Source organism: Dermacentor silvarum, chromosome 7 (assembly GCF_013339745.2).
Source record: "Dermacentor silvarum isolate Dsil-2018 chromosome 7, BIME_Dsil_1.4, whole genome shotgun sequence".
Lineage (NCBI taxonomy): Eukaryota > Metazoa > Arthropoda > Arachnida > Ixodida > Ixodidae > Dermacentor > Dermacentor silvarum.
The window spans coordinates 57,304,468-57,327,045 of record NC_051160.1 but is presented as its reverse complement, the minus strand read 5'-3'; the positions used below and the strand labels follow the sequence as shown (position 1 = coordinate 57,327,045).

At 46.0% G+C, this 22,578-nt stretch overlaps 1 protein-coding gene across 3 annotated transcripts in view; it reads left to right on the top strand.

Annotated features, from left to right (window-relative positions):
* The window catches only part of LOC119458065 (poly(A) polymerase type 3), a 52,784-nt gene that overhangs the window by 23,889 nt on the left and 6,317 nt on the right, over positions 1 to 22,578 (top strand). For 2 of the 3 annotated variants that reach the window (XM_037719866.2, XM_037719865.2), the window contains exons 14-16: positions 1,258 to 1,569; positions 19,744 to 19,857; positions 20,479 to 20,586. In XM_037719866.2, coding sequence (XP_037575794.1) covers positions 1,258 to 1,569; positions 19,744 to 19,857; positions 20,479 to 20,586 — 534 coding nt within the window. Of the gene's footprint in view, positions 1 to 1,257; positions 1,570 to 5,539; positions 6,615 to 19,743; positions 19,858 to 20,478; positions 20,587 to 22,578 lie in introns of those variants that run through there. The other variant, XM_037719867.2, reaches the window with a different exon arrangement.

Sequence of the window (22,578 nt, the reverse complement as noted above, 5' to 3'; positions counted from 1 at the left end):
CCGCAGAGCTGGCAGAGCTGACAAAACACGCGAACGAACACAGTGAGGTTTGGCTTGGCTAAGCTACGGCTGGCAACGGATTGACACGTGCGGTTTCGAGGTTACGGCAGCCGCGGCGCGGTGCGGCGGTGCTGCTGGCCACACCTGCGATGCGAGTATGGTGGGTTCGAGGATATGAAAACAGCCAAAATGGCGGCGTCGGTGGTGACTTTCGGTCGGCGGTTAACAGTAAAAAGTCCGGGAAATCGGATGGCGAAGGCTATAAGCGTCCGGAATTTCGGACTTTTTAATACATTGACTCTATGGGGAACTTGACGGTGCCACAGATGAGTCCGTGAAATCAGGCATGTCCGGAATTTCGGGCGTCCGGGAAATCGGACGTCGACTGTATATGCAAGGGCAGGTTATACGCGTGAAAATACGGTACTTGTTCCTTGACCAACATTTTTATAGTGGTTTGATAGATTTACTAGCCATAGAGGCTCGTAGTACAAGCTTTTAATGGCCGAAAACTTCACTAAAACAAAATTACTTTGTTAAATCACACAAAAAAAAATACATGGTATTCAATGGAACTAAGATTGGACAATGAAAATAGTTTGTTACATCGCGGATTTCATTAAATTGAGCTTTGTAGTATCGAGGGTTTGACTGTATTTGATAATTATCTTGCAATTATACGCCAAAGTTGCAAGTATCATGCGAGCACGTTGTCGGGAGAATGGGGGATGCCTACGGCGCTATGCCTCGGCACACAGAGCCCTGCGGTTGGCGCACGCCTGCCCATCAACCGCAGTCCGGTACAAGCTCGGGGAAACAATAAACGGCAACCACGTGTACACTCGTAGAGCATTTACTATGACTGCAACTAACACTTCAAGCAGACCAGCTAGCTATGGTTGACTACACTGAGGCTTCCCTCGAAGAGAATAATACATTAGGTTAAAAAAAGGCTTCCGACTTACCAACTTGAAAATCATTGTTTTGGTTATAGTGCGGTACCGCTTATAGTGCAGATATTCGCGACTCCGGCAACTTACGTTATAAGCGGTCTAGACCACTGTACTACCCAGGAAAACATATGAACGTCGAACGTATCCAAGCGGTTTTAGTGTCATTTGCATTCTCTTGGCGGCACTGATATACTCATGTGGGCCGACAATCAATTGTGAAGGAGCACCTGTCTGGTCCGTACATGTCGCAAACTCGTTTGAATGGCTATCGTAACAGACTGCCCGCCTTGTTTGTGCTGCACAGGCTGCCAGCAGCAACCCAGCCTCCATTGCTCAGCACAAGCGCAAACTTGACCCCGAGTCTGTCGTGGACGTTGCGGTGTCGGGTGGTGGTGGTGGAGTGACCGCAGGCAGCCACCCTTACAACAACCAGAATGCCGGCAGCTGCAGTGGGGGCTCTGGCGGGGAGGAGGCCAGTGAAGAGGATGGGGGCAGCAAGCGCTGCCGCTCAGACGAGGTCAACAGTGCTGCCTTCATGGATGCCATTGGACTGGGCAAGAACTCTGGCTCAGACCTGCCCTTTCTCGAGCGCACCGCTGCCGACAGCCAGCTGCAGGTAAGGATGCTGTGCCTGCTGTCTTGTCTCTCGATGAGAACCACAGAGGGAACTGTAGTCAGCGACAACCTAAGAATGCAGTGGCAAGTTCAGTCGAGACTCGATACTGTAACAATAGCGAATTATTTGATATAATGGAGTAAAGGATTAGAGTTCGTGTGCCACATATCGGCACAGCAAGGTTGGCAAGCCAATGACAAGCCATCAAAATAGACAGGGGACCCGTTACGGGACTGTTTGAAGCATTATGCTTGTTTTTCTTTTGTATAGACTCGATTGCCTCTTTTGATATCGGTGTGTACAAGCACAAATATTATGACATACATAATGTAGGTACTTTGTGTCGAATGCAACTTTGTTGTAAAGAAGTTTGGCTGTACACCGCAGCCAAGCTCAGAGAATTTGTATAGATGCACCAGACAATTACATTTGCTCATTTTCCACCCACCGAGCTTTCGTGGAATCGATCGCGACAATCTTTCAATCTTGGCTTTTTTTTTGGGGGGGGCAACTATGTGAATGAAGAGTGGAGGCACAAGGGGCAGGTGTGGTGCAATTTCGTAGGCAGAGCTTGTACTGAATTCTTTGGTTGTCGCAGAGTATAGGGCTTTTCTCTTTAGCTCTGAGAGAGTTTGGTCAGGTCCAGTATGCTTTGAAGCTTACTTGACAAGTGTAATTTGTACCACCACAAATCCTGCTAGAGGTCACTCGTATTATCATCGTGAAGGAAACGTTGTGGACGCTGTGGCGTTTAGCGCTTCCTTCCACTACTTAAGCATGGCATTGATCTTTCAGCACATTCTGATCCCAGTTTCAGCCTTAAACTTGGAACGTGACAGAAGGTGGTTGGTTAGTCTTTTAACGTTTGCAGCTTTGTCGAGAAGCCATGATGGGTCGTAATTGGTGGCGGCTGTGTATGGCCGAGGTGGCGACCGCCTGGTAAAGCACACGGAGTGCTGCCTTATAGCCTAGAATCCCAACCCGGAATGCAAGCCACTGTCAACGTAGATGCATGTCAAAGTGCATGCTGGCCTTCACTCTCCAGCTGTTGGAATTTCTGTTTGTTATGCATTCCCCACTTTTTTTTTTTTTTTTTCTTTTTTGTATCCTGTTGCAGAAAAGCCTGTAGGCTCCTTTGCAACAGTAGAGCCCATAGAGGCATTTAGGGCCACTTTCTTGCTGGTGTTGAGTTGCAAGGACTGGGTTGGAACAACATGCTGGATTAGCCTTTTTAAGATGGACTGTGCTGCCTGGTTGTTAGTTGAAATCAACCATGTGACCTCTGTTGCTTGCCATTTGGGAATACAGTAAAATCTCGGTGATGTGAATCTCACGGGGTCGCGTGAAATATTCGTATCACCCAAAATTTGTATCAAAACATACACAAAATCAAGAAAAAATGATTTCATTTTTAGCAGAAAAAAAGGAACGCCTGTTGATATGTTCCTTGCTGCTGCGTTTTCCCGGCTGCTACGTCGCGTTTTCCTGGTCCCGACCTAAATCCTGCGTTGACTTCCATGTATTAAGTTCCCCTTGATACGTCGCCAATCTGTAATTTTCCTGCATCTTGCTTTTTAATGAGGTGGCCACATAAATTTAGCGGTGCAGCCATCTTGTACGTTGCAACAAGCGACCGGCATGTGGCAACAAGTGACCAACACGTTGCCGATACAGCGCGGGCGCCATCTGGAAAGCGATCTGCGACGTGCACGAAGTGCGCGCCCGCGTGGGCTTCATCTTCAAAATGATTTGCAATGTTGACAGTGCACCTAGTGCCGGATAGCGTAGAATGCACTGTGCTTTCGACATTTAATTTGCTTTGAAACGAGAGACAGCGCGAAGGTCAATTCGCTCGCTGCTGCTGCCGCACTTCTTTACCCTAGCGTTCTGACAGTGAGTTCCCGCGGTTATCAAGCGGTGTGTGTTTGTGTTTACCTGTGCGCGCTGACACCGTACTTGTTAATTTAGTTAGTAGACGAGTGTTTACAAGTTTATACAGTCGATAAAACTACTATCCATACTTTGTACAGCTGTTTACTAATTTGCTATTGCAATCATTGCTTCACCTCTCGGATGAAACTGCGACTTTTTTTTATTCCACGGTGTCTAGAAAAATGTTTATGTAATCGGGGGTTCTACTATCCGTGTGCATTTTTTATTTTTCTTGCCGCCCAAATCGTCAAAGATCGCCTTCTGGAAGGCGTAAAAGTGAGCACACATGATTTCGCTAATGGTTTTGCATGCCACTGAACGCCTCAGCATGCCGAGTGCACGGAGCGTTTTAGCCGACAGGGCTGTTGCCGTGGTCGTCGTTGCTGCAGAGGTCCTTGTCTTCTTTCTCGCGGGTCAGAGCATCAGCTAGGCTGTTCTGTCTGGTTTGCTCGATGGAGGAACCAATGAGAGATTGCGCATCCGTGTTATGTAGCCGGTTGCTTGGCAACTATGGATCCCGCCCAGATCGCGCTGGCTCGGCCACCGCCGCTGTTGCTCACGCGTTCGTATGATCCGCAGCAGTGCGGCAACACGTTCGTAACAGCTTATGTTTTTCGGATTAAGAGCAGTGTATTTCAGCCGAAGAGTTGTGAATTGTATTACCGAAATTCGTACGAGCCGTGAACGCATCACCGGGGTTTTACTGTACACACTGTGTGTGGCTTTCACTGAGGCAAAGCATGCATGGTTCTTTTAAAGAGGCAGGAGTGGGCAGTGCCTATTTCTGCTTGACTCTGCTCTTGCAGTTGTGATCAGCAGCTTATGGTATAGAAAACTTTCTGTACACTTTGGGTAGAGGGCGTAGCCTCACATCTGGGGCTGTATTCTGTCTTTGGCGAGGGGCATTGCTTGATGCTGCCACATTATTACTTCCTGCCCTGTCATGCCTTTAAAGCAGTTATAGCAGCATACAGCCCACGGTGTGCTTTAGCACTCCCTAGCATGGACGAAACCCAGGCCACAATAGACCGACTTCATGATCTTTGCCAAATGCACCACCGTTGCCATAAATCATTCCAGTAATAGTAGTCCCTAGCAAGGTGAAGAGCAGCTATGGTAAGTGTCAAAGGGCAGGGAGGTGAGAATAAAAGGATCCTGCAATAGGAGCGGGGTTTGAGGGGGCCCGACCCCAGACTTGCCCCTATTCACTGGGAAAATGCACGATGGCAGTGTTTTCAGCATTTCCCTCGGATGTTTCCGCGAACCCAAGTACAGTGGAAAAGCAGCGAGAACTACTGTCATCGTGGCAGCGGCCTGCTCTCTAAACGTGGTGAAATCAGTCTATTGTTGCCTCGCACATGCTTCCACGTGCTGGGCCAGTTGCTGCTCTTGGGACTGGCCCAAATACTGTTGTCCATTGCTTATCGCACAGAACGCTCGCTTCGTTTGCCAACGGAAGTCCCCCGCACGGGTTCTTGCCGAGAGCAACACTTTCGCCACCGACTCTGGCAGCATGTGCTTCAATGGCCCGTGGCATGGTGGTGGCAAAGGTAACATGGTGTATATAGTAACTGGCCCATTGCGTCCCATTTGGCACCAAGAAGGGTGCGCTGCTGGTGAGGTTGGCATGGCAGCGGGGTGGTGTGAGGGAGCCCCATGTACGGCAGTCAGTGTTGCCATTTTGGAAGGCTTCCCCCTAGATCTGGCATATTTCATGCTTGGTTCATGCAAACAGTTCATCTTGAATGGTGTCTTCCTGAAACATCTTTGGAGGATTCACCAAAGTATGCAGCCAAAATGCGGCCTTTGCCACGTCTGCTGGCTGCGGCACAGTGAAACGTCTGGACACGCCGGTCACGTCCCTTCTTCACATCGTGCTACCTTTGCCACTTCCAAGCTGCCCCAGCGCCATGGGTTTCAGAGAGCATGTCGTTGCATCATAACGTGTCTTTATTTAACACTTTGACCACTTCCGGAGAGGCTATCTGGTGGCCGTCCTTGCTTCAGCGCTGCCTCTCCTTGCATTGTTCTCTTGTAGGTGTTGGGCTGACACTTTACCCAGCCACTCCCTCCTCTGCGTGAGCACGTGCAGAGAAAAAGAGAAAAAAAAATCAAAAAACATCGCCGCCGCTGCCACCGCCGCTGTGCCACCTCGCTTGCTCGGTCCTCGTGGCCACCTACTTGACAAGCCCTGCGCACCCTGCTTGCCTGCCATCTGGGAACGCTCAGCGTTTGCATGCACGCTGCCTGCTGGCTTTGTTCTCGGTGCACACATGACGCCCTGCGCCTCTCCACGCCCTGCCCGTCCCTCGGGGCAGTAGTATGACTGCACATTGCATGGCTGCGATTGACAACCTGTGAACTCCTTTTTTTTTTTGCTCCCCCTAATGTTCTGCTTAATTTGGTGCTTTGGAAAATGGACTGTAGTACAACTTGCAGCTTTTGCATGCACTTAAATTCTGTCTCCGACCAGCATCAAACACCCCCTCGGGCAAGGTGCCTTTTTCTCTTGGGATGTTTTCTATCCCCTTTCACCTTCTTTCCCCCTCACCCTTTTTCTAAAGACATTGGCAGCTGCACAACCCTCTGTGTTCGGTAACTGGTTAGAACAGCCTGTCTGAAATAACTGACATTTTCTTCACCTGTTTGAAGACAAAGCTGAATCTACTGGTCACATTCTTCCATTTTATAAGTTAAAAAATTTTTTATTTCTGTGTCACGAGCAGACTGGCCAGGACTATCTTCTCATAGCAGCACCCTCCCACTGTGGATGCCCATGTTCAGCATTTAGGCTTAAAGAAAATTAACAGTAGTTTACAGAGTCGCTTTTTTTGTTGAGGTACCCGCTCTCTGTGGTTCTCTTTCAAGCCCTCATCCCCTGTCTTAATAATGTGTATATGTTATGACTCATCTGCTGACCGGTGTTGCGCTAAATTCTGGACTGTGCGTTAGCTTCCCACGGGAACGAGTGCTGGTGCCTGTGTTTACTGTTGTCATTTGAGCAGACATTCTGTGTGCGGTTTCAAAATTTCAAGGCGCGTCTTTCTTGTTATGCTCTCTGTGTGCCAAAGCAGGTTGTAATGACTTTCAATAAAGACACTTTTCTTCTGGCAGACGTTTGGTGCTTGTGGCTGTGCGTGTCTTGTTGGGTCTTCCGTATTTTAATGCACCTTTGTTGTACAGTCCTGGGTGGCAGATGTGTTGGCTTGCATGTCGGCTCTGACAGGTTTAATCTGTGCACATACCTTTTTTTGTGTGTATACAGTGAAATGCTTCTACAATAGATTATTTCACGCGAAAATTACCTGTATAATGAAGGATTCTGTATGTCCCAGCTAAATTCCTAGCTTTCGTGAGTGTTGTTAATGCCTCTACAGCATGGTTGAGCAGGCCCCTGCTCGGCGTTCCGCGAGCCACTGATAACTTTTCCGTGGTCCCGCGCTCGCCAAGTGGCTAAAACGGCGAGCACAAGGTGCGCTCGATCCACACAACTTCCATTACCCATGCCCGAGTGTCAGGAAGCACAATCGCAGTGCGTAAGGGCAACGCGCGAACTGCGCAATAAATCCACAACCAGCTTGTAGCCACCCAACCCATAGAATAAAGAAGCCCAACCTCCGAAAATGGGCAGCGCCCCTAAGCTTTCGCACTTGAATCTCGGAGGCCGTAACTTAGCACCATGCGCATTTCTCCCGTTTGTAGACAGGGTAGGTGCTGATAGCGTGCGCACGGATGTATACGTCGGCGAAATAAAAAAATAATGCGCGCCTTAAGAGAGCAAAAATGGAAGCAGTGCAGTCCGCATCGCTATGGTCCTCAGCGGCAATCGTACGCGATACGTGACTGGCAGCAACGCCGGAACGCTTCGTGTCTAATTGTGCCCCCAAAGCCTTCATTCTTGCGTTAATCGCCGCGCGTACCACCGCGTTGGCGGCTAGCCGCCTGCCTTCATAAGTGTGTAGTCGCGATCTATGGTCGCGTCGATAGCCACCACAGTTTCGTCCGCAGCGGTTGCGGCAAACAGTAGTTTCGTTTTCACTCTGCGCTCGTCGGCTGCGTGCCTTCACAGCAGTGTAGTTGCCATCCATGATTGTGTTGATAGCGACCACCGTTTCGTGCGCACTTGTTGCAGCAAATGATAGTTTTGTTTTGACTTGGTGCGTGCGTCGGCCGCGGTTTCGTCTGCAGCGGTTGCGGCAAGCAGTAGTTGCGCTTTGACTCAGTGCAAAAATGTCAGATTAAGAGCACCGGCTACATCGTGATGGACGGACAATTTGTTGGCGACCAGCTCCCTAGCAAAAAAATAAGCGGATGTGTGCGCGGTAGTGAAAAGCATGTCTCGGGTGAAGACCCGCGCTGCGAAGGAGTGTCGCGAGGCCTTTGCCGCTGCTAGCTCTAATCAGTCATGAGATGAGAATTTCAGCTTCCGCACTGCTCTTGTGCGAAATAGAAGCAAGACTTGCTGATTCATTCAGTAAATAAAAGCGTGTTGATGGAGTAAGCATTCATTTATTGTTTTCTTGATACCCAGTATAATTGGACATTCGGTTAATTAGGACAAATTAATTCGGTCAATTTGGGGGGGGGGGGGTTGGGGAGTTCCTTGCCACTTCATGGAGCTTAGCAGGGTTCCTTCATGGAGCTTAACATGCTTGAAAACCCCTGCTCTACAGTGAAAACCTCTACAACGAATTTACCTGTATAAACGAAGATGTTTAGGCATCCCTGGTGGCAGATTTGTCAATTTACAATTAATGCATGTATTGGCTGTGCCCCTGCTCTTCGCAGCCATTTTGTCCCAACACCACGTCTCGCGGTGCACAATATATTTTATGGCAAATTAAGCACAGATGCTGCTGGAGTTGTAAGTTCCCTTCGTGGTGTCTCGCACATGTTCTCAGGATAAAGGAACGACAACATAGTAGTGCAAACAATAAAAAGGGCATTTCTAGCACCTGCTAGCTTAATTACTATCCTCAGAACATGACGATGAGCATGGCAATTCGAGGAAGTTCCGACTCACTGCGACCGGATAGCGAGCGAGTGTATGAGAGGTGACTGTACATGCCTAGTCGTTCGCATGTACGGTCACCTAAACGGTGGCGCGTTCAAACGATCATGTTCGCCCATTTCGGTGCACGCGCGATACATCCGTGCCGTTTGCCGATCACCAGCCAAAGAGGAACAACCTTCTCCCTTTTGCGGCTGAGTAACCCTGCTTTTAGGTGGTGTTAGCAGCGCAACACTCGCGCCATCTCTTGTACTAGTGTGCAACCACCCCCGACCGTCTTCGATGCAAAAGCCATGCGGGAAAAACAATATTGGAAGACGCGTGAAAGTCAAGTGTCCCCACAGCCTTCATGATCCCCGATTACATGCTTGTTAGTGCTCGGTCAAAGGAAGATTTGCCATCTTGGGAGCATACGGAGCATAATTGGGAAGCATATTGGCACTTCTTATACCAAGTCATGTATTTGTGTTACCTGGTGTCGTTTGAATGTATTGGGGCTCAAGAAAAGCTCTGGAACACTCAAAAGTAAAAACTTAGCTGCTTTCTTAATTCATTTTTCACAATGTGTTCTTACACTTGCAATAAAGTCTAACCTAAATATAATGAACCCACATAACATGAATTATTCTCTATTGTCAAACATACTGGCTAATACTTGCGTAAAGTAATTCCCTCATAAAGAACTGAACAATGGATAAACTACTGATCTACAATCATCAGATTTTTTGGACTGCTTAGGGGCCGGAGAAACGTCAAATTGGGCAGTCCGGAAAAAATGAATGCATGCCTTTTACTGCCCCTAAGAGCTCAAATCGCCATAGGCACGTCCGAAAAAGCTGAAGGCCTGCCAGTACACTTATTGGGCATATTGGTGCTCGTACTGGAACGGGAGACGACGGGTAGACGCGTGTATTCAATACATAATGTGTCGCATCATAATTGCCCCTTCCCACTCGTTCTGTGCTTCACCACAGTACTTTGCACATGCTTCACCGCATAACATGTATTGAGGCGAAGCTGACTTTCGTCGTTATGCAGCGCACTGTGCTTTCCGAGCATCGAAGCCAATGGCGAGGATTACGAAGGCAGAGTCGGCGCCATTGCCGACAGCGAATTCTTTCAATGAAAAACACTGTACTGAACGGAAAAAAGCTTGGTAGCGAACTTCGAAGCAGCTAGGCCTAGCGTTGCCACGGTCATGGCTACGGCTGCTAGCGGATGTGTTTGCGAGAGCGCCGGTTTGAGGCGGTGAGATAATCAAAATGGCCTGCGGTCCAAAATGCGGTCCAAAATGTGACCTGCGGTCACAGCAAAAACGATCCGTAAAATCTGACGGCGAAGGGCTCTTGCTTCAGAAATTTTAGACCTTCTTATTGTGCCAACGTCGAGAAAGGTGGAGCAGGTCTACACAATCTCACTAATAGAGAACGCTTAGTGATGCTGAGAAACAGTAACTTTTGCCCGTGTCTTAGAAATGTCTACTATGCGTGGTTTCATGATCAATAAATGGATTCCTTCCTTTTCTGAGATTTGTATATTACGAACACATCATAAAATCTGTATCAAACTATTTTCAGCACTTAAGCCTTTGTTATAGCTGAGTTCTACTGTAATGACTGCCTGCCTTCGGTACCTTGCAAATGCTCATAAGCCACATTTGCAAGGTATTCTATCCTCATAGTGCCAGGAAGTGTTCATCGTGATAGCATAGTCGGATGAGAACCAGTCTCAGCGTTGATGCAGTGGAACCCTGTTGATATGCTCCTTGCTGCTGCCTTTTTCCATGCTGCTAAGTCAAGTTTTTCCGGTCCTGACCTAAATCCTATTGACTTCAATGTATGATGTTCCCCTCGACATGTTGCTAATCTGTAATGTTCATGCATCTTGCGTTGCATTTCAACGTGGCGGTTCCGTAAGTTTAGTGGTACAGCCACATTGTACGTAGCAACAACTGACCGGTGCATTGCAACAAGCAACCGAAGTTTACAATAAGCAACTGAAGTTTGCAGTAAGCCACCAGAGTTGCACAAACCAGGCGCTGCACAAGTGTACAGAGCATTTGGCGAAGCACCCGAAGTGAATTGTGCATCAGTTAAAGCCTACTGGGAACTATGCACACTGAGCCAGATCCACCGACTGCCACGTTACATCTATTTTGCAGCTGACAAGGGTCTTATATGCGTATCATAATTGCTGGTTCTTTTAAGTCAGCTTCGCAGCAATGGAGCTGTGCTGTGTGGTGAAGCATAAGCAAGATATTGTGGTCTCATAACACACACACACCGTCCTAGGTCACTGTACGAGGGCTGAGACTTCTAATAACTGTACTGGCAGCCCTGTACTGGCAGCCATTCAGAGCTGTTTCTGACATAGCTGTGGCGATTGGTGGCCTTCCTCAGTTACGTTATGCCGGCTGTTGCTTTTTTTTTTTTTTTTTTTTGGTGCCGTCCCTTGAAAAACGGCAACGGGGTTCTACGGTAGTTCCAGCGATACATAACATTGAAAGAAGGGAGATGTAGCAGTGGCTTTGTACTGCGCCATAGCTTGCACAATGCCACAAGTTTTTCATGGCCTCCCAAGATGGCGTCTATGTTGTTGCTCATCCTCGGGTAAGAAGAACACACTGGAAGTGATTCACAGGAAAGCAGAATTCATAATACTAATGAACTGAATTTAGTGTCGAACATGTATAGCCAAAAGGCAACTCCAAAACATCCATTTATATCAGCTTCCCACGGTTATACAACTGAGCAGTGAAATGTATGGTGCAAGTCTGACGCTACCTATAAACTAAACTAGAACAGGTTTTAATAAGGCTAGCATCGGGCTGCCACAAACACTTCTGCGGCTATCACATATTTGCACACTGGATTTCTTAAATCTCTGGCACGTAGCCAAAGTTCATTGGCCAAGTGGTACATGCAAGTACAAGCCAAGGCACATCCGAGCATTGGCCACGTTGCAGTCGGTCTGCGCACTGGCTGTTATGCAAAAGTGAAGTTGAATGGCGAGTGCTGGAGAATGACGTGCCATAAAATTCATGCAGTAGTGCAGCTAAACATCATTGCAAGAAACCTTTTCTGCCATTCCACAATCGGGCTGTTTTGGAGTAGCTACTTTGTAAGCACTTGGATTTTGCACATCCAACGCTGCCAGAGGGAGGCAAGCTCCACAGTGGATCCCGGCAGAAGCTGTTGTATGCAGCTTTCATGAGGAACATGATGTAGCAACTGATGGCAATACAAAGTTGTGTTCATTGTGGATGAAGTGTCTCGAAACTGAATGTTGAACACAATAAACTTTTGCACCTAAAGTTCACTGCATTCCCAAGCCTAACCAAACGCCACTACTGTCGTGGTCCCAATGACCAGGCAACATTCCGCGACTTCCGAATAGAGGATGGGCTTGGATGATGTCTCCTGCGCATGCAAAAGTGGCACATTGTTGCATGATGCACAACCAGTGTCGACGCTCGTCTAACAGCGGCACGATAGACGTTTGCATGCAACTTGATTGTGGAGAGTCATCCGCAGCAGTATGTTCTGTAGTACAGTCAAACCTCGATGTAACGAAATTCGCGATGTAACGAACTATTTTTATTTCCCCCATCTTGGTTTCATTGAATTAACGAAACGTTGATATAACGAAATTCTTGATATAAGGAAGTTTTTCGCTGCAAGTACAACTTCATTATGTCGAGGTTTCACTGTATAGCTCACGGTTGAATCATTGTGTCAGTGAAGCGACAGAAAGAGCCATCTGCCTTGCAACAACCCATTGCCAGCAAAGGCACAAGTTGACGAGGGTGATCAGATGAACTTGAGTCAATAAACAGGTGACGTCTCTCTTGGAAAGAGTGGTACAACTTAAACAGCCTGCGAAACAAAACAAAAAACGATTTTTCATAAGTTATCGTTTTATTAGAAACGCACTTCATGTGTTATAGTTAGGGTCCCTTACTTTTCCGTTAAAACCCAATAATTTCAATTTTATGCTCCCCCAAACAAGCTTTATCAAAATTGGGTTAAACCCAATTTCTCCCTGAAGTCTGCCCTATTATATGGGATATTAAATGCAGGTGTTCCAAAACTAATGAATGCTGCCCACCTTGTGTGAGCAAGTGGTCAAGGTATATTATTCATATATGAATTATGATACATGATTTCATTTTGCCATGTACTCAAGTAAAAATCGGTGCATATGCAGTCGAACCCATTTATAACAAACTCTGTTCTTCCAGGTAAAGTGATTACTATATCAGTAGTTTGTTATACACAGTGTCCCAACTATAATGCACCAAGATTTAAAAATATGCAAATGCCACGTAGTTAGAACCAAGGTAATGTTGTTTGCTGTCGCTTGGAGATACTCTGATTATTTTTGCATTCTGCGTAATTACACAATTCGTCTTAATCAACTTCACAATTATTATAGTTAGAGAAGTATCAATGAGGAAATTATAGAGCAGCATGAAATACTCTCGATACAGCTTTCTGTTGCTCAATATGTGCTACATGAAAGTGTTTTCCGAGCGTGAAAGAAACCCCCAAATACATGCTAAATTGCCGCGTGACTGGCTGTTTGAGGCACTTTGCGTGTGTTCGCGGGCTTCTTTCACGCTCGGAGAAACCTTTTATGTAGCACGTATTGAGCAACAGAAAGCTGTATAGCGAGATTTTCATGTTGCTCTGCAACTATTTTGACACTTTTGATCTAATTATAATATTTGAGAAGTTGATTAATAAAACTAATTATGTAATTAGGTTGAATGCAAAAAATCTGAGTATCTCCAAGCGACGGTAAACATTACCTTGGTTCTGTCCAGCTACATGACATTTGCATATATTTAAATCTTTGTGCATGACAGTTGGGACACCCTGTATATAGACTCCTCCTTAAGAATTCAAAAAGAAAAAAAAATAATGGCACTGAAGCTGGCATCAGCAGTTATGATTTGGTAGCTTTATGGCTTGAAAATAAGATTTTCAGTGTCATTTTTGTTCCCGCCGCTTTCCTGCACCTAGGTGCAAATTTCCATTGGAAATGTCCATGTAAAGAACAAAATGCAGCACCGTAAAGCTCTTTCAGAACAGTGCAGGGTTTCAATTGCCTGTCATTTTGAAACTGTGAACACAGCTTCTTTTGATTTATTCGGGAGCCTGAGATATATTTTACTACCATGACTTTATTCTGCATGCAACAGCAAAGCATTCTAATTTGCCAGAACCATAAACTTTAGAAACCACTGTGGCATGCTGCCATTCTGTTAAGGTCTCTGGCACAGTCTCCTCAACATTACGACTGCGCATCAGCTACACAAGAGCCGTAATCTTGTGTTATCTGTTGCTTAGTGTGAAAATAGTGTGATGTTCGAAAGGTAAAACATTGTCGCGAACTGTTGCCAGCAATCTGCAATGCGTAACTGCCAACCCTTTGCGACATTGCGTGGAGGTGGCAGACCACGAATGTCCAGCGGATATCCAGAGGACAACAGTTCGCTGGGTGTACTACGGATGTCCGTAGGAGCTTAAGGTGCCACCAAAAGGATTGCCCAACAAGTCTTCCACCGCTTGGGTTATTGCCTGTCAATGCTGTTCCAACATTCACACACGTTTTTTTTTTACTGCAATATAAGTGCTGCAATACAAACAATTAGGCACTGATTTTAACGGCCACCCATCATACTGGTACACAGCTAGGAACTCTCACAGCAGTTTTTTAGGATACAACAACATTCAACAGTCGGCATACAAGCTTCCAGATGTCAGGCTGCAAGATGGAGACCACAGCACATATAAGCATTTGCAGGCTATCTGCTTAACAAAAATGTTCTTCAGTGGAGAAGGGCTCGGCTTCTGCGCTGGTTGCGTGACATGTATGAAAAGGTCAGTAAACGAGGTCCTTTAGAAGCTGGTCTCCTGACAATGCTGTTTTGCCATCTTCAACGAGCTGTTTGCTTTTCGCTGATGCTTCAGTCAGTCTGTCAAATATTGGGTATATTGATGCCATCTGGAACATTGCCATCTTCAAGATAAAAGTGAATGAATCACGCAATCGCACACGTTGAACATACTGAAGCAAACGAGCAAAGCATTTTATTACAGCTTACAAATAGTACACCTTTCAACACAAAGCAGAAAAATCTCATCACCCATAATTTGAGCCAAGCCCTAGCCACACTACAATAATTGAACGAAACTAAATGCACAAATGACAGGTGCATTTCATACATGATTTTCATACATGATTTTAACACCTTGCATGACGCTTTGCAAAATGCCAATTAAAACAGTTTTATGCTGTTCATACTATTGTACCTCGCACATTTCAATATTAGTCTCAACATTGACTTCTGACTGCATGTAGTCTGCATGGCTGTAGCAAATAGCCGGCCGCTGCATTCGCGCAATGGCAGACAAGCTCAGTTCTATACTCGAGACTCAAGGAAAGTGCGCTCTCCGTATGCACGGCAACAACTCCATTATATAAAAACAATTCTATGTGTCAAATCACTTCAAACAAGACGCAGATCCGTGAGCGTTTCCGACTTCTTTCGCAACAATTCATCAGTAAGGATGTATTGTCACTTCTGTTGTGACGGCCAACTGTTATGGTGAGCCCCTGGCAACACACGATCAAATATACAAACTAGAATTCAGAGCCGTTCTCCGGCATCGCCATTTTCTCGCGAGGGTGGCGCCGCGGTGCGAGCATTGTCTGTGGACTGCGGGCACCGCGAATCGCTGCACTGGCGGAAGCAGGAGCGGTGGCAATGAATTGTTCTTCAAGCGGACTGTTGACGCTTAAAATTGCTAAGTGCATGCTCATGTCACTTCTGCGTGATGTATGCATAACGAACGCAGTAGAACACTTGTCGGATCGAAGGCACGCTTGACTTTTCTAGTTTCGCGGAATCATGGTTGCAATGAGGGCGACGCATTTTCATTTGCGGAAAACGTATGCATTGGTTTCCGCGCGTCGTAAAGTCAGATAGTCTGTTAGATAAAGTGTTCTGGCAAGTGACACCCATGGTGCAAGATAATTAGTGCCAATAAGCATGCTACAGCTGCATGTGACGTCGCAGTGCGCTGTCACAGGACCTTTGCAGTGACATGACACTGTGTTGTGGCGAAGCTTTTGATGAAAGTAAAACTCGCAAGGTGTAAAACTATGGATTTCATTCATTCCTCGACAAACTTATCTAAACAGGGTAGCGGTTTTCGAAATGCGTTTCACACCTCGTGTAAACTTGGTGAGTCAAGGATGCATTGAAATTAACAATATTTATTTGTTTATTTATTTATTTATTTATTTATTTATTTTATTTATTTCAAAATACCTTACAGGCTCCATGAGGAGCATTGGGTAAGGGGGGCATCACTGCAAGACAGTTTTACACGTGAATTCCGAAACTCGAGGACCACAAAAATGAGCAGAAATCATCGTCGCAAAGCAGGGTTGCAAATGAAAAAGACGTGTTAGCGTACAAAACATCAGCCAAATGTTATCACGCATATTGCTCGCGCACATATGGAACATCATGTAAAAATGTGTATTTCAAAGTATGAAAGGAAAAAAAGACAATACAAACAATACTTAGATAAACAGAAATAACAGTTCAAGGTAGTGTACAAAATACCAGATAAATTTTACCAAGCACATTGTTCACGCATATAATCAAACATTGCGTAAGAAAAGTTTACTTTAAAGTATGAATAGGAAACAATAGTCAGCGTGATGTTGCATATAAATAGAGTGCATGGCATACAGAATGACACATTTTTAGGACATAAACTGCAAGTTCAGGAGTTTCCTAAATTTATCTCTGTCCGTTTGCATGACAGCACTGTCAGGGAGAGAATTCCACAAGCGGATGGCTCGTGGCAAAGCCGACATATTAAATGCATCAGTGTTTCCGTAGATGCGAGTGCAACTTAAGTCATTATTCAGTGGTCGTGATACGCAACTTGCACGTTCCAGCAGCAAAGACGATGACTTCAATTGATGAACATATTTATGGAACAAGGACAGCAATGCCACGTCACGACGACTGCTTAGTGCAGGAAGCGAAAGGTCAAGTTTGATTTGAGTTATGCTTGACTGCCTATTTTAATTGCGGGAAATGAAACGACTAGCTCGGTTTTGGATGGCTTCTAACATGCAGATTAGGTACTCGTGATGAGGAGACCAAATCGGGGACGCGAACTCGAGCTGTGGACGGACGAACGTCAGGAAGGCTAACGGTGGTCCCCAGGTGGTCGAAATTAATCCGGAGATCCCCCCCACTACGGCGTGCCTCATAATCAAATAATGGTTGTGAGACGTAAGACCCGAGAATTTAACGAAATTTCAAAGAATTATTGAAGACAGAATTAGCAACAATGAAATGCTTGCAACAGTGAGACATTGATGTGCATGTGGTCATTCGTATATCTGTAAATAAAATTGTAAGGAAGTTGTCCTGGTCAGTACATGAAAATATAGACTGCGGGGGGTTGCGTAACCCCCACCCCGCACCACGGTCGGCAGATCTCCCGGATTTACTTTCTTCGAACTTGGCAGGTATGTATATGTATTTTAGATATAAAGTAAACAGTATATACAAAAATTTTCAAGGAGATTTTACTTCTGTTCATTACACACAATAATTCGTTATATGTGGGTTCGATATATCCGGGGTCGACTATTTCATTAAAGCTTCTGTGTTTGAAGGTATTAGCACAGAACATAATTGCAACCCAAGTTTGTTCGCAGGGTATACTGCATTTTGCAACTTTACTCTGGTTTCGCTACTTGCTTACACCATGTTGCGGCTGAGGCGGCTTTGCACTTATGGACATTGCTTGCATTGATCCAAGAAGAGTCTGGAATGTTATGTTTACCCTTTGCGTTGGAATGTCTCGTACAGAAGCTGCAATTTCTGGCAGCTGTGGTGTATTGCCTCTCCTTTGCCGAGAAAATTGATGTGCACTTGCATAAGTTCAGCTGCGTCGCTGGAAACAAATTTTGAGAGAACATTGGTTCTTGCCCTAGCGCACCAGGGCGAGTTCTGTCACCCGGCGTAGCGCTCCTACGTTGGGCGACAAAACTCCCTGACAGCAGCTGCTTCGTTGACGCAGCCGAGTATGACAACAGCTACAATTTCACAGTAGTGTCGATCAACCGCATGGGTTTGACCGTTAACGCCGCTTCGGTACGAAGCACGTTGTCGCGTGCGGCCGAGAAAGTGGTCATTGCCTTGGCCCTCCTGCACGACAAACATGCCAATATCTTCAGCGACTCCAGGGCAGCCATCCGCGCCTTTAGCGTTGGTGCTGTGTGTAAGGAAGCCCGTTGCATCCTCGAAGGCAAAAGCACCGTCACCCACACTCTCATGTGGGTCCCCGCTCACATGAGATCCATCATGGGAGGCCCCACAAACCTCAACGAGTTGGCCCACTCCAAGGCACGAGGTCTCGCTCTCCGCGACCATGGAGAAGTCCCCGGGCGGCCCGCAGTGGTGGAGAACAGAGATCAACCGACCACATATAACAAAATTACGCAGCACTTTTATCTCGGCAGGAGAGAATTTCCCCTTCCTCACAAGATGTTAAATAGAGTGCATGCATTGACCCTCAAATTATTGCAAACAGGCTCGTATCCCAGCCCTGCTTTATTACACAAGCTTTATCCTGACACTTATGCTAGTAGTTCTTGCAGGCACTGCAATGACTTCGCTAGCCTAGACCATATGCTCTGGCGTTGCCCCTCGTTGCGAGGCACCGAACAAATCAATGAGGCCAAGTGGCTCTCCGCTATCAAGAGCCCCGATGCCGGGGCGCAACTATGGGCTGTCCAGAGGGCCCACGATGCGGCGGTCAGGCATGGCCTGACTGTCCCAACGTGGGAGCGGCCCGCAGCGCACTGAGTTGCGTACCTCGGGGTTTTCATTAAAGTTTTGCATGCATCCATCCATTGGTTTAATTGGCACAGTGTTTAATTTCTGATGTGTTAGTGTCTTTTTACATGCACAGCATTTGTTTTACCTGTTCTCAGTTTTACAAGGTGAGTGTCTCACATGCACTGTCCTGTTGCTCATCTTTGTTTGCATAATTAAGACTTTGTTTTAGCACTTCGTACAAATCGATGCAAGGGTGGAGAATAACAGCAGGACACTGTGCAGTTCTCGCCTAGTTTTCTAGGCAGTGGCAGATGTCTGAAGCAAGCATTAATTTGTGGAGCACTCAGAGTAATTTCCAAATTATTTTACAAAGAAGGTCTACTATTGCTAAACATGATATGGTGACAGATGTATGCTTGTGCCGTAAGCGTCTACAGTTTGAAAGTGGTTCAGATAAGTACATACTCTAGCACTAGGAAGAGAAACAAGGATGAATATCTATTGTAAAGTCATGATTGCATGCATGTCCATGGACAAAATTAAGCAAGCCAGGGGTTGGGGGGGGGACATTTTCTCGGTGCCTTAGCATGTAACCAGACACTGAAAACTGCAGTTCATATATGGACATTGCAAACAATGTGGTGCACTCGTCAATTGTGAGTTGTCAGTCTGATTGGCCAAGAAAGCTTCTGGTTTGCATATATTTTAGCACCGGTGTACATATATAAGCTCACATTTCGAAAAAGATAGAAGCAAGTCAAACGTACGTTAAAGAAAATGATCCAGCGCATGAAATTCAGTGTGATGCTGTTTTGAAACAGGTTATTGTGAAGACGAGTTCCAAAACAGGATGAACAGCAATATTTGCCTCGGAAAAGCGAGTATAACAGCAATGGCAAACTGTGGCTTTAGTGACAGTGGAACTCCGCTACTCGGCGCAAGGTTGCAGGTTCACATTCGAGAGCACTTGGAAAACGGCAAAATAACTATGCAACCATCGATAGCGGGCTATCGATGGGAATAGGTGTGGCCAGGAAAGCGTTAAAGGAACTGAAATGGGGAACGCCTCCGCTTCGATGGTTCCGACAACCCACCGTACACTTTTGGAACATTCAACCCTAAACCCCACAATTGAAATTGTATGGAGGTAGACAGGGGTAGTGGTATTTCACAACTCCATGCACGTGTTCATTGGGGCAAAAGTTGAGAAAGTACTATACTTGCCTCGGCCATGCATTGCCTTGTCTCTCTCTTTTTTTTTTTTTTTTTTGTAACCTCTTACTTGAGCACTCATTATATACCTTTAAATCCACTGGATCCTTGGCCTTGAAATGCCTCATCCTTCCCTCAGATGGACGATTCGCCGTCACCTCTGAACACCAGCGGTGGCACGAAGCGGCAGTGCGAAGAAGACTCTGAAGCTGATGGTGAAGTGGTCAAGCGGTCCAAGCCTGACAGCAGTGAGGTGGGTGGGATCATTTGTTTGTTTGCACAAGTGTGGTGTTTAAGGACTAGGATCGACAGTCTCAGTTCTTCTTTTTTGCAGCCTTCAAATCTCGGTGAAACTTGTAGTGTAGTCGCGAGCGACTCTACAGCCATTTTCATTCTAAAGCTACAATGTACTCGTGACGTACGGATTCGTGTCTGATGTGTTAATATGTAACAAGTAGCTTTTCAATTGAAGACACCCATGTATCGTGTGCATTGGGTGCACATTAACTCCACAAAGCCTAACGTCTCATTTTTGATACGCTGAATTCTATGCCTAAAAATTCAAATTTATGTGCTAATGACCTAAACTAGAGCCCGTACTAGGGTTTTTGATGTGCTGGAGGAAGTTTACAGTCATGATAGTACAGCAAATAAATTACAAATTTTCAAACGCATACAAGATAGCGGCCCAGTTCGTCCATGTTTACACCCTGTCAAATTAGGGAGTTTTGGCAGGTCTCTACCTATATTCTCATATACTCAATACCAAGGACATAGACGGGAGTAGCGCTACTTGCTACTTCTTGCTGCTCATTTGCTGGTATGAAAGTAGTGGCAACAGAATAATTGTGAATGGCTGTGCATTTCTGTGCAGACAATGGAGGAAGACGACGACACCGTGTCCTCGTCATCGCAACGCAACCACGTGGTGCCCGAACGTGAGCCTCCCGCGAGTGAGGGGTCGGCGGCAAGTGGGCCCGAGGTACTGTTGCGACTGGGCCGAGCCTGCCCGTCATCGGGAGGCCACTTTTGTTCTCTCTCTCGCTCACTCTCTCCTTGTAAGGAAATGTTTGCACTCTGCATTGAAGTGCATTTGCCGGCAAAGGAATAGAAAATGTTGAGCACACAGTTGTGCTTTGATGCTGGCAGTTGTTAACTGACCAGTGCAAGTAGAAGCACTGAATGTACGTAAGCACTCCTACGCTGCAGCCTCATCAGTCTTTACAGTATATCAGTTTTCACAAATGGTGGCCAGCTTCTCTTACCTGGATTTGTTGCACTTCTGTTCAGAGTAAACTCAACATGGGGATCAATAATTGTAATCCGCCATAATTTTATGAGTATGAAGTAGATGAGGGCAGCGTTAATATTGTTTAATCCCTTATAAGTATGAGAAGTAAGCAAGTTATATCTAAGGCTTGCATCACAGGCAAGAATGCAATGTGCCAAGCAATGCAACTGGGGAAACTATTGGGGAAGCTCGATCCCAGCTACATTTTTATTTGGCCTCATTTTGATTTGGCTATCACGTTTTATTGAATGTGGGCATTAAGCGACAGTCTTGACGTAATTTTCTGTCTCTTTACCTCGGTGTTCACTTTTTAAATTCTACCCTTGATCAACAAACTAATCTTTAATTGCAACTGAAAACACTTGGGTGGGAACGCATGCAAATAAATTTCATGGAATCGCATGCATCGGTCATAATCGAGAAGGTACAGGAGTTGCATATTGTGCCGATCCACCCCCTCCTTGTTTACGTGTTCCCATTCGAGCGGTTTGTTTGTGCTAGTACTAAGGTTAGATAACGGTGCTGGTGTTTAGTCTCATTGTCATTCTGTGTGCTTTTAGGGGTGAAGCTCCTTATGGCGGCACCCGTTTCGTCCCCGTCGTAGTAGTAGTAGTAGTGTGTAACCAGTCTGAGAAAAATGAGAAAAAAATTCCGAAGTTGTGTCCGTAGCGCGGAATCGAACCAGGGACCCCTCGCTTCCGAGCGCGCGACGTTAGCCCACTACGCCACGAAGCGGACATGGACAAACGCACCACGATGGCTATAAATACCCAACATTAACGAAAGGCCGCGTTTCTAGCGCGTTTATAACGCGTTTGTGCTAGCGCGTTACGGCCCGTGTAAGAAGCTGGTGTAAGACGCTGTGGCCTCTCCACCTTACCTTCAACGCGTTTCGAACGCGCTGCCCAAAGCGGTGGCAAGTCAAGTTCAAGTCGAGGAGCGTTTATGAATACGGGGGGTATACTCTCTCAGCAGTCATGTGATGGCGTCGGCAAACGCGGTGCACATTCCGGCATGTGTAAATGGCTGCGTAAGACGCTGTGGCCGCTCCCCCTTACTAGAGAGTACTGCACGTTTCTAACGCGTTTGTGCTAGCGTCCCCTTAAGCGGGAGATCCGATGATTTCCTCCGGAGCTTCGCCCACTCATCATCATTCACCTCGTGGATCTGCAGTCATTTTTTTTTTTTTTCTGTTAGTCACTTGATAGGGCACCGAGTATCTACCATTGCTTTTGCAGCTGGGACATGTTTCTTATCACGTGCAGTTCAGTTTAGGTTTTCATATGCAGTTGTTGTACAGGGAAATGTTTTCACAAGAGCTTGGCCAATGAGGCAGTATTTTTGGAAAAGTAAATGCTGGGGGTATTGTACATGTGCTAATTCAAAATACATCTTAAAATGAAAAGCAGAATTAGCCGGTTGTTTTAACACTTTGGGACTGAATTTTCTTGGAGCACTTCCTCATGACATTCCACAATATTCTGCCTGTGGATGAAGAGAATCGTATACAGTCAAACCTTGATATAACGAAGTTGTACTTGCAGCGAAAAACTTCGGTATATCGAGATTTCGTTAATTCAACGGAACTAAGATGGGGAAATAATAGTTTGTTACATCGCGAATTTCGTTAAACCGAGGTTCGTTTTATCGAGCTTTGACTGTAATTGCACCCATGATGGGCAT